Source organism: Lygodium microphyllum, chromosome 2 (assembly GCF_053477565.2).
Source record: "Lygodium microphyllum isolate KBCC chromosome 2, Lygodium_microphyllum_v1.1.10, whole genome shotgun sequence".
NCBI lineage: Eukaryota > Viridiplantae > Streptophyta > Polypodiopsida > Schizaeales > Lygodiaceae > Lygodium > Lygodium microphyllum.
In genome coordinates, this window is record NC_141136.1 from 159,853,298 (window position 1) to 159,865,631 (window position 12,334).

General features: G+C 42.8%; 1 protein-coding gene across 4 annotated transcripts in view; it reads right to left on the bottom strand.

The window, feature by feature from the left end:
• Nucleotides 1-12,334, bottom strand: part of LOC148040538 (3-ketoacyl-CoA thiolase 1, peroxisomal-like) — a 215,272-nt gene that overhangs the window by 125,380 nt on the left and 77,558 nt on the right. For all 4 annotated transcript variants that reach the window (XM_087700626.1, XM_087700645.1, XM_087700635.1 and 1 more), the window contains one exon: nucleotides 1,989-2,087. In XM_087700626.1, coding sequence (XP_087556752.1) covers nucleotides 1,989-2,087 — 99 coding nt within the window. The remainder of the gene's footprint in view (nucleotides 1-1,988; nucleotides 2,088-12,334) is intronic.

A 12,334-nucleotide genomic window follows, 5' to 3' on the forward strand; every position in this document is an offset into this window, starting at 1 on the left:
TGTCCTGCCATAATTCTCAAATCCCATCTTTTTAATAATTTGTGTACATTTTTATTTTGGCAATACAAATAGCTGAAAGAAATTTGCCCATAATTTGATTAACTTTAGGCTAAAAGCTGAGGCCGCTTAACAGTGCCTAGAGCTTAGGATGTAGAAGAACGAAGGTAAAGAAACACATCCGAAACCTAAGTTTGGGTCTCTTCCAAGTAATGAGTCTAGATTTCTGAGGAAGCCAACCATTTATGATAACTGATACAGCCCCAAAAAGGTGATAGAATTGTATGAGGAATATGAACCCTCTCCAACATTATTCAGAGTAAGGATCATGTTAGTAGTGTTCTTTGGGTTGGACAGAAGAATAGATTTAGTAAACAGGTTTTGGCACAACCACTTTCTCAAACTTGGCACACCATTCTTCTAGTACTCAGAAGGTACTGCAGCCTTAATATCTAGACTTTAAGTTAGCCTTGATAAAATGTCCAAACTATTGTATTGATGGACTCCATCAACCAGAAGCTCCTCATGCTGCCAAACTCTTCCTTGCTAGGGTCCAAGTACTCCTAGCCCTGCATTTGTTGCTCCTTGGTGGTGCTTACTCAACAAATGGTACTAGTCAACTTGATTGATTGACCATGACCTTATTATGGGGTAACTTGGGACACTAGAGCCACAAAAGCATGGTAGACAATAATCTGGTCAAAGGACCATAATGGCTTGGGAATGTGGACCCAAAGGTCTGGATCAGGCCCCATTGGAAAAAGTTGATAATGAGAAGATTATCAACTGGCGAGCAAACAATGGAAGTACTTCTTTAAGGCAGGTTTTATCATCATGTGTTGAGGAGATAATAGACACCCATCATTTGAAATTTTAAAATAAGAGATGAGGGTCATAAGCTCAAGTAGAATCACATGGAGATTGGAATAGTTGGATAGCAAGCCCAGCCTGCATATGAGGGTCTCCAAAGGACCATGTTTGATGGCAATGCCATTGGGTGGTATCAGAGGTGTGGTGAGCTAAGGGACTCAGAATCAGTCGAAAAGAAGGCTGGTAGATACTTTGGCATGATATGCTCGGACTTCTTGAGGTACGGAAGAAAGCAAGATAAGCACCTAAGATCCTTGAAGCTCCCCTGGCTTGCTCTCTTCTGGAGGTCTTCACTTGCTCTAGTATCTAGTTTTCTCACTCCTACAATTTGCAATATCATTGCTAGAACCACTTCATGGTAAATTTGAAAAGGAAGATGGTAGCGATCATAAAGGAATGTTCACCCAAGTCTTTAAGGTATCCCACATATCATTAGTGACATGTAGAGTGCTGTCATCCACACTCTTTTGGAAGGTGGCACTCTATTGAGGGTAGCTCTAGATCAACAAAAGCACAACGGAAGCCTTCCACCTAAAAGAATAGGTTGGTTTCACAGTGCTCTTACTTGGTTGAAAACATACTGTTCCAATGGATTTCCATCTATATTCAATAACTAATAGACCAGTTCATTCAAGGCTAAATAAAAAAGTTTCTGAATGCAACTAACTCTGCTAGAATATACTAACTTTCCAAACCTAGTGCTCATGCTGCACAAACTGTGACTGTACGTGCTTATACCCTACTATCAGTATTTTAGAATGTGGCACATCCCCTTTCCATAATTCTAAGTAACACCTTTCTCTCCCACTGTCTGTTGGCACTAACTCTCCTACTTTACATGCTTTACTTGGTCAGTACAGTATTTGACCGAGGCTACAAGATCATTCAGGAGAAAAAGGTGGAGAGAGATGCTAGCCTGCAGGTGCAAGAATGGATACATTAGGAAGCTGGTGGAAAGGAAATAGTGGGGAAGATATAAAAGCACACACACTATATCATGTGTCCTTCTGCCTAACCAATATTAAAGCAGCTTGAGACAGATCTAGAGTTTAAGTCTTGATAATCCACAAGATTTTATCAAATTGTATAATTCATACTTATGAGAAAAGAGAAGTTCAAACCTATATTGTAAAACCCAGCTCTAATACAAGCTGCAACGTCAGCAACTGCCTGTAGACCTGACCCACATTGCCTATTTAACGTCCGAATAGGTACCTCCTCTGTGAAATGATCAGTAGAAAGGAGAAGCATCAATAAAGTACATGTTTTGCTTTATCCTCAAGCGAAAGTCCACCATGCAGAATCTTCATTAAGGATTGAAAGGTCACTAGCTTTATTTAAGGTACATAGAAAGGTCTTTCATTCCAAAAAAGCTCAAAAAAGACTTTCCAAATAAGCTAGTGCAATTTTGGAACTATATCACAGTCAATTTTTTTTAAAAATAGAACGAATGTAACTTAGATTGCACTTTAGCTTTTTATCTGTTTCTTAAACCATTCATTTGCATGTGTATCTTTGTGTGGTTCATGTTTGCACGTGTTTGTGCATTAACAAAAAGTGTACATATATTTTTCAATCTTGAATTAATATTTTGGACATGCCACAAGCCATACCATGTTACGTGATAGCTACCATCAGTTAACCTCAAAACTTAAGTTTGGGAAGAAGAAAGAAAGAAAGATATCTTAGCGTTTGCAATGCCAAATGTCCTACGACGATGTCTTGACTCTCATCATATAACACAATCAAAAATACAGCAAAGTATGAGTGGTATGTAAAACAAACTATAAACTATAAATATTTATGGCTATAGAAAATGCTCCAAAGCTAAAATAAATAAACAAATCCTAAAAGCCAGAAGTAAGATGGCCTCGTGTCAGATGTAGTGTCTTTTCATCTCCATATCTCCTCATATGGTGCTAAAGTAGCTTCTCTAGCGTAAGAGGGTTGAAATATCTCAGCATCTACTATGGCAAGAGATAACGGTCCGGATCTGTCAGTGGTAAGACCCTGCACTGTCACCTAAGGGGTGGGGGATGTCTTGTCTGGCATAAGGCTATGCCTTGCTCCAGGGTGGCTCCTCATGGACATGATCTACCTGGGACTGGGGAGGCAGCCATTGAGGTGGAGGAACTCCGATGTCCATCATGGTAAGGAATAAGTCTGCAAGTATCCTCCATCTAGGTGGGTCCCGATGTGCTAGGCATTTCTGATCCCTGTAATGCGTAATACATATTTTGATGTAGTGGTCCAAAGCCCTATCAAACAATTCTATGATACCACCCTCTGATCTCATAGAACAATATGCAACAACATATGTAGTGCTCCTCTATTCCACCTCCATCTCGCATAGCTGGCAGATATGGTCCTTTTGAGAATACCCTCGTATCTCCCAGACTCCATCTGCAGCTAGTCTGATTTGGTGCAGATCAGCCCAAGTGGCACACTTGATACCATGTGCTGGGCATGTAGCAAATCCATTCTGAGATATATGTAACAAGTATATCTAGTATTGCTCCAGCTTTGTACTTAGTTATTGCATGGGGTTCACCCGAGTCCTCTAAGTATCGAATCTCACAATGCCCATCCTAATCATTCTCTATTCAGCTTTGGGTGGCTGAGTGCAACCAAAGGACGACCCAGGCTATTCTCAAACGATGGGAGTGCATCTATCCTCATCACACATGGACTCAACCATGTACACGTCCAGGCATACCGATGTCCAGAATCAAGTATCACTCTCCTCCAACAAGTATTTGGAAGATAATAGTGCTGCTAGTAGGTGGGGATATTTTTACATGGAAGCTCCCATAGTCTTTGAAGAAATATCACTACCTTGAAGAGGGCCTCTCTAATCATAGGTACAGCACCTAACTCTATTCTAATGATGTCATCAGCAACAAATGGATTACTCCTCACCTTTCATGCTACCATCACACTAGTGGTCTCTCCATGGGCTTCCATCCATCATAGAATCTCTCTGACATCCATCCTGTCCTCCAAACGGCTCTCTCCACATGTGGTAAGAGTCTATACCCCCAGACCTCTGCTCCATAGAGGAGTGTTGGTGTGACCAATGCATCATAAAGCCATAGTTTGGACTGTGTCTTCTAGAACTGCATATGTGCACATTGTCTCTCAAGTGCACTTTAAGCTGCAAAACCCTGTCCTAGCTTTGGCCCCTGCCACCTCCCACACAAAAAACTATGACCCCTTGAGGTCACATCCAAGTATACAAATGCTCTAAACATCTAACTGGGATCTCTATCAAAAGAAAGGTAGTGCACTTAGCAGGTCAATCAAACCTATGTGGTGTTGAATACCATGACTTTGGTCACCCCTAGGTTCATTGGGCCTATCTATACAAAAGGTTTGCAAGGCACTTGGATGCTAATGTAGACCCTCTTGAATAGTCGGATATAACCACAATCAAATCTATTGAAACACCGTTAATAAAATAGATGCCAATGGACACTAATGTTTCACCCCAATGCTATTGATCACTCTGTCACAAAGCTCTCTAGACAACCATACTCTGCCTATTATTGCTTGTATAAAGCATATATTCTTGACAGTAGCTCCTCTATCAGTTCGATGGCTTGTAGCTTTCTCATAAGTCTAGTCCCTGGCATAGTATCAAGGGCTTTGCCAAAGCCTATAAAACAATACTAAATCCTCCTCGCAATTGCATGTCCTCTATGATAACTTTGAATGCAAGTATATCATCTAGAGTGGTGTACGCTCTTTTCAAACCAACATGTCATGCAGCCTTTATTGAGCTAAAAATGAATTAGCCAGACTTAAACAGCCCCAAAACACAATTAATTAAGAAAACCTCTTATCTAAAAACAAACATGATCCCAGAGAGTTACTATGTCCCACATGCAAAACCCTAGTTAGGGTGCCCCAAACTTTCTATAAATAAGCATGCAGCCCACCATTCTCCCTTAAACTCGTTTTTGTAGGTTTCAGAAGCCATAACTCTATTGCCCACACCCTGTTCGTGGAAGACATCGTGGTCAAAGCTTCCACAAGCCACCTACTACCATCTAGCGCCTAATTCCAGCTTTCCTCGTGTGTTTGTAATTGTTGCCAGGTTCCACGCGCTGTCATCTACACTTGGTTGATGTTGCCATTAGCTAAAACCTATCACCATGATCTTCTATCTCCTTTGAATGCTGCATTTTGGGTTTTTGGCTGCTGCCCTAACATTCTCTTGTCTGTTGCATTTGCACCTAGCAACTATCATGCAAACTTTCTCTCTCCTAAGGTATCTGTGTATTTAGTCTTTGTCTCTCCTGCACTACTGTCTGCATTAGATTCAGCCTTCCTTTGCTGTAATTCGTGATCCGTTCAGAGTATAACACACTTTACTATTCATAAACTCAGCCTTGATCCCAAGATACAAGAGTTCAAGGTCTAGTATTCACTGCATAGTATGTTTGCCACATGAGCACTGTATATTCATTATTCATTCACTTTATTATTCATTGTGTTCATAGCCTCTGAGTTACCCTAACCCTAACCCTAACTGTCTTCTAAGTTTATCACTCTTTGCTTTCTCATACAATTGGTTTTGTGATTTTTGCATTTAGAGCATTTCTTCACATGGTATCAGAGCTAGGTACTCTCTGAGAAACCTTGGTCTTTGATCAGAGTCCATTCGCAAAAGCAAGAACAATAGAAGGGTCAAATGACTTCCAACACATTCACAATACCGCTCCAGTCTCCACAACCAAACATGGGCAAAAACAATCAGGAGTGGGCCTCCCAACTTACTACTGCCCGATCTGACATGGATGGAGAGCCATCGAACTACAATGGAGTCCACAGACCATATCAAATTTCTGCAGTCGAATATGATCTCATCCTTATGCATAGGACTCAGCATGAGCTTAAAAGTAAGCCTGAGTTTTCCCCTTTAGATTCTCTGCACAAAACTAATGATTTTGCAAGACCTTCGGAATCTCCACTACAAACAAGCCATCCACAAGTGAAACCTCGCTCGGATTACACATCATTTTCACAGTACTTTTCTCCAATGCCAAGTACAAACCCTACTATTTTAGATTCTATTTCAACTAATTCTATATTTTCTATTGGATTGGGAGATGCTCATCAAGAAGGGAAACTTCAAAACAAGCTTTGGTTTGTAAGTAATGAGGAAGACAAGTATTTCTTCATGAACTCAAAACTAGGTAAGAAGCTAAAAGAAGAACTTGTAAGTATTCCTACGCTTCCTTTTTCTTTAAATGATTTTATTTCTCATGGTCAATATGAAATTCGTGCATCATTATCTAATGCATTTAAAGGACAAAAGAAACCTACAATGTTTCCCAAAATAACATCCATCACAAATCCATTTGGGCTCCCAACCATCCCTCCCTTTTTCTTTAAATGATTTTATTTCTCAAGGTCAATATGAAATTCGTGCATCTTTATCTAATGCATTTAATGGACAAAAGGAACCTACAATGTTTCCCACAACAACATCCATCACAAATCCATTTGGGCTCCCACCCATCCCTCCCTCATCTTCCACTGCACCTTCCTTTCCACTTCCATGAAGTGTACCACACATTATCCACCACCACACAATACATCGAGGGGTTTCACACATTTAGGCACAGCCTTTTAGAACCTCTACATACCCGTTTCCAAGTGATATACCTATGATGAAGGCTCGACCTCCCACACACACTTTCGGGCTATCCCTTTGGGAGTGCATCCCAGACATACTCCAGTGTGAATCGTTTGGTATCATAGTTTACCTCTATGGCATTACCTAATGGACCATCTGATCATTTTGTAGCACCCCAACATGCATTTGGACAAGGCTATCGTGTCCTAGTGCCTCCACCTACACCTATGGTATGATATGGACCTATGTCTATTTAAGTGTCCCCACAACAATCGGCACTCATTAGACATCAACAGCCTATTTCTGCCTATCCACCTTTACCCCTAACTCCTTATCCACCACCACCACCATCTTATCCCATCTATCCATCTTCCGAGACACCTCATAGTTCTAGTTTCTCATCCACCAAGCATGCATTTAATGAAAAGACTTGTTTCAACAGGTCAAAGTACACTACTTAGTCAAATTTGATGAAGCGTGAATTAGACTCTCAAAACCTACAGAATTTAGTATAGGGGTTAAAACCCCAACCTCATCGCACCCTTGTTCCATACTAGGTTCTCCACTCATGGAAGACTCATAATGCCTCTACTATTGTCGAGCTTATGCAAGGCTTGTTGCCTGAGTTTCACTCTCAGCTTTAGCAACTTAGCATCCGAGCGTTGGGCACAATTGACCGATTGCTATGCGGCTTGGGATACCCATCATATCAATTTGGATCATGAGCTCCAAAATTTCAAAATCACAGATAAGGATGACTTGAATGTCAAGTTGACTATGTATCAGCGTCTCCTCGCCGAGTTCTCAACGATTGGGGCTCCCAAGTTCTCTAAGGATGAGGTTACCCCGTTTCTTAACAAGCTACCACGAAAATATTTCCATTTTGTGCAGCAGGTGATTTCACAACCTCAGATGCCCACATTTTATGAGTTTGAGTGTCAACTGTTACGTTATGCACAGTTATTCAATCAACTTCATAGCACATCATGGATAGAGGGGGCTCTAGTTGCATCTTCTCATAGGGGGCAACAAGGTAAGGGCACACAAAACTCAAATCAAAATCAAAATCAAAATAGGGCTAGTGAATCCCAAGGAACCAATTGATCTTCATTTAAACCTAGATGGCACGATGTACTTGAAAAGAATAGATATTATCAACATTCTCAAAAGGTTGGCCATTATGACTACAAGAGTCGCTCTAAGGCGAGAGGCACACAGCCCAAACCCAAGAATGAAACCCTCACACTCCAATCGGGTAGACCCCAACAAGGGAAGCAAGGTGGTGCCAACCCTCAACAGGGGCAATGAAGAGACTTGACCCACACTGCCACACCGGTCCATCACCACAGTCGGCAAACTACTCAACTCTAGAGAGCTTGTCTTTGACTGGTCTGCAAAGGCCCATATCATCTCCTTAGAGATATCGAATCTGAGTTCCATTCACATCTGCGAGTCGCCTCTTGATGAGGTGCATGCAAAGGCCCACTCGTCACAACGGAGCACGTCAGTACCTATTTGGCTTGTGAACAGTGCAGCTACCCATCATGACTCATAGAGCTGACATTTTTATATTCCGAGCCCCTGCAGCCCCTAGGGGAGTATTCACGTAGGAAACAACTCCTCAGTCAAGATTCAAGCCCAAGGTCGCATCAATTTTTTACTAACCTAGATCTCCATCTCACTTTGCTGGATGATGTCTATCATGTCCCCCACCTTGGGGTGAACTTGTTGTCCATTCAACAACTTTGCCAATCGAGGCGAGCAATTTTCTTCATAGCGACCACAGTCAAGGTCTTAGACTCCAAAGGGAACCTGTAATAAAGAACAATAGACAGAGTGAACTCGAGAACTTGAAACTCAATCTCGGGAGAGAAGCCACTAGCTCCATGCATCCATGCTAAAAGAAATACGAAGGCCTCGTCACCAAGTCACGGCTGAACCTCCAAGGGACCAAGCTACGTAGATCGTCGTGATCCTAGGTATAAGTAGAAGAGATGACTGCTCGAAGACAACCACCCCAAGACACTAGATGATGGGTAAAGAACTTCATGTGGAGTAGGTGCCCTCTCTAAAGCGGGAGGTAAAGAATCCCCCTCTAAAGGTGAAGAAAAAGTAGGAGAAACAGCCCTCTTGGAGAGCGAAAAGAATTCATCCCTCGCTAAATTCCCCTCTGAGATAGATAGGGAATCCAAAACCTCATAGATCACGAACTTTGTATCATCTGATGACGGAGAAAGTGCCGTCCGGGGCATGCTAAAGAAGGTATCTCGGGTGGTGAAGAACTCCCAAAGGTGGCCTCTCGAACCTGAGTAGGTGAGGGTGAATGGTGGAGCTCAGACTCCGGGCAACAATCGCTACTTCTCAATGGAGCAGACCGGGAAGCCGAAGAAGAGGAAGGAGTCAACCAGCCACTCTCTCTTGAAGGAGCGGCCTGGCGAGGAGACGATATCCAACAATTGCTCTCTCTCAATCGAGCGAACTGCAAAACCACGGGCCATGGTAGCCATTGTACCCAAAAATAGGTGGGACAAGACTGCCACTGGCACTGTGACGATCTCTAGGAGGTCGTAGCGCCCATCGATCCTCCATGTGCTCGAAAGGACTTAGTGCGCATTGGATGTGTCTTATTACCTTGAGCATAGTACTCTCATAGCCGATGCAGAACAATCTTTGTAGCCCAGAAAGGAGAGGTGGCACAAGGAGTACCTGGTGAAAGACGCATCTACTCCGAGGGGGTGGGAAGCAAAGGTTGAAGTCGACAAGCATCCGTGGTGTGTCTAGTGATGCCATAGTAGGAGCACCCAATAGTTTGGTTATCTCTTGGTAAAGAAGCCATGGATACAAGTGTGCCTTGCTGAAGAAGGAAGAGATCAACCACCATGAACCACGAACCGCAATGTCCGCCTCAAGAGCTGTGAGGGCAGTGTAAAGCACGAACCGCATTGTCCGCCTCGAGGGGTGGGAGGGCAATGGAACGGCTGAAGTGAGCTACCAATGGAAGGAGGATGCGACCAGCAGTAAGAGGTTGCAACCAGTAGAAAAACGCAGGTGAGGAGAGAGAAATACTAAAAACGCAGGAAAAAACAGTAGCAGTAGTCAATATGCTAAAATCAGCTCCGAACAATGTGTGATAGGCTGGAAACAAGCGCCTAACTGTTGTAGAGAGCAATGGCCAGCTTGGACTGCAATGTCCTCCACATCCAGGGTGCAAGCAACAAGCTGAAATACCTGAAATCTACAAACACGAGATTGTTTTCTGAATGGAGAGTGATCAGCAATAGTCGTTTGCTGTAAACACCCGCAAACTGTGGATGGAAGGCTGGAAACAAGCGCCAGACTGTAGATGACAGCAAGGGACAGCTAAGACTGCAATGTCCTCTACGAAAGGGGTGTGAGCAGACTGTAGATGACAACAAGGGACAGTTGAGACTGCGATGTCCTCCGCTAAAGGGGTGTGGGCAGCAAGCTGAAAACACCTGAAACCTGCAAAAACGAGATTTTGATGCAGCGGAAGAAGAAGAGAAGTGGATGCCGAACCCGCACCGTTCTTTGCCTTCACTGGAGTGGAGGATCTTTGCCACTATTTGAGCATGTCCAACTCTAATACCATGTCAAAAGATGGCATACCAGTGACACAGTAGGGTTTGCGGGGAGGAACACGGAGTGAACTCGACAAACATGGAGAAGAGAAGAGAAGAGAGAAGAAACTTTGATGAATGGAATGTCATTGTGGCAAAACTAACGCAACCTTGAGCCTAGATCTTGACTGAGAAGTTATTTCCTATGTGAACCTGCTAGGCTGCAGGGGCTCAAATACAAAAGATATCCTCTATAGGAGTCATGTGATGTGTAGCTCCACTATCCACAATCCAAACAAGTGCTGGTGTGCTCGGCTATGAGGAGTGGGCATCTGCAGTAACCCCATCGAGAGGCAACTCGCAGATGTGGACGAGACTCGCATCGTATGTCTCTATGGAGATGATATGAACCTCTGCAAACCAGTCAGACAAGCCCTCTGGAATTGAGAACGTTGTTGACTGAAATGGCTGACTAATGGCAGTGTGAATCTGACCTTTCCACTACCCCTTGCTATCACCCTTTCTCCCCTGAGGGGGATTGTCGAACTGAGGGGCGGGGGTCTGTAACTTGGGTTTTGGTGCTGTGTCTCTTGCCTTTGACAATGTTGACAATACCTATGCTTCTTAGGTACATTCTACCACCCGGGTCTTGAGGCTGGGAGGTTTCTTATGATTCCCCTCCTTATATTTTATTTTGATTTCGATCTTGATTTTAATTGTGATTTTCATTTTGTTTCAAAGTTTGATTTTGTTTGCCCTTCCCTTGCTGCCCCTTCTAAGAATGAGCAACAAGAGCCCCCTCTGAGAGATTCTTTATATGAAACTAAACAAACAGACGTGCATAATGCAATAGCTGACAATCAAATTCATAGAATGTGGGTAAATTGGGTAGAGAAACCACTTCTTGCACAAAATTGAAATATTACGCAGTAGCTTGTTAAGAAATAATGTGACCTGATCATCTGAGGAGTTAGGAGTCCCCCGTAATTGAGAATTCGGCAAGGAGACGCCGCGATACTCAATCGAATTGACTTTCAGGTCATCCCAGGTCAGAGATTTTGAAGTTCTAAAGTTCATGGTCAAGATTTATTTGACACGTCCTATCCCAAGCCACAGCGCGTTTAATTAAGTGTGACCATCGCTCTGATGCTAAGTCAAAATACTGAAGCTAAGAATGAAACTCAGGCAATAAGCCTTGCATCAGCTTGACAATAGCAAAGGCATTCCTAGCCTTCCATGAGCGGACGACCTCGTATGGAGAAACAAGTGCGGGATCAGGATGGGATTCCAACCCTTGCACAAAATCCCATAGGTTCTTTGAGTCAAGGATATGTCTCGTCAAGTTTGACCAAGTTGTAAAGTTTGACTTGTTAAAACGAGTCTTGTCATTGAATGCATGCTTGACGGAAGATGAGGTAGAACCAAGAGATGTGAGGAATCTGAGGTAAGATGAATGTGGAGGATAAGATGGTGGTGGTGGTGGTGGTGGTGGTGTTGTTGTTTAATAAGAACAAGGGAAAAGAGGTGGGTAGGCGGAAATTGGTTGTGCATGTCCAATGAGTGCGAATTGATGTGGAGACACTGTAATATGAATGTTTCCATAAGGTACCGGTGGAGATGGAGGCACTGGGACATGTAAGCCCTATCCAAAGATCAACTGGGACACAACATAATGACCAGAGGGTCCACTAGGTCATGCCATGGAGGCAAATTGTGGCACCAACTCATCCACACTCAAGAGAGACTGGGGGGAATACCCAGGCTACCATGATCCTAAAAGTGTGTGAGGAAAAGATGGAACACCACCAGGTTGAGGAAGAGATGAGATCCTAATGGTTGTGTCTAAGTTTGAAGAACCCCCCAATGTGGTGAATGAAAGCACATGTAATCCTGCATGAGATGCAACATGTAGTGCACTTAATGGAGATTGAAAGGATGTGGTAGCGAAATAAGAGGGATGGGATGGAAGGGAGATTAAATGGATTTGTGATAGGTATAGATGTGGAAAATAATGTGGATTCCTTTTGTCCATTAAATGCATTAAAATGAAATGATGACGATAAAGATGTATCCACTTCATTTGAACCTTTGAAAACAAAATTGTTTGAAGGAAAAGAAGGGGAAGAAGTACTCACAGTTTCTTATTTGAAACTCATAAAGAAATATATATCTTTCTCATTACTCATAAACCAAAAATTGTTTTGCAAACATCCTTCATCATGAAAATCATCCATACCAATAGGAGAAG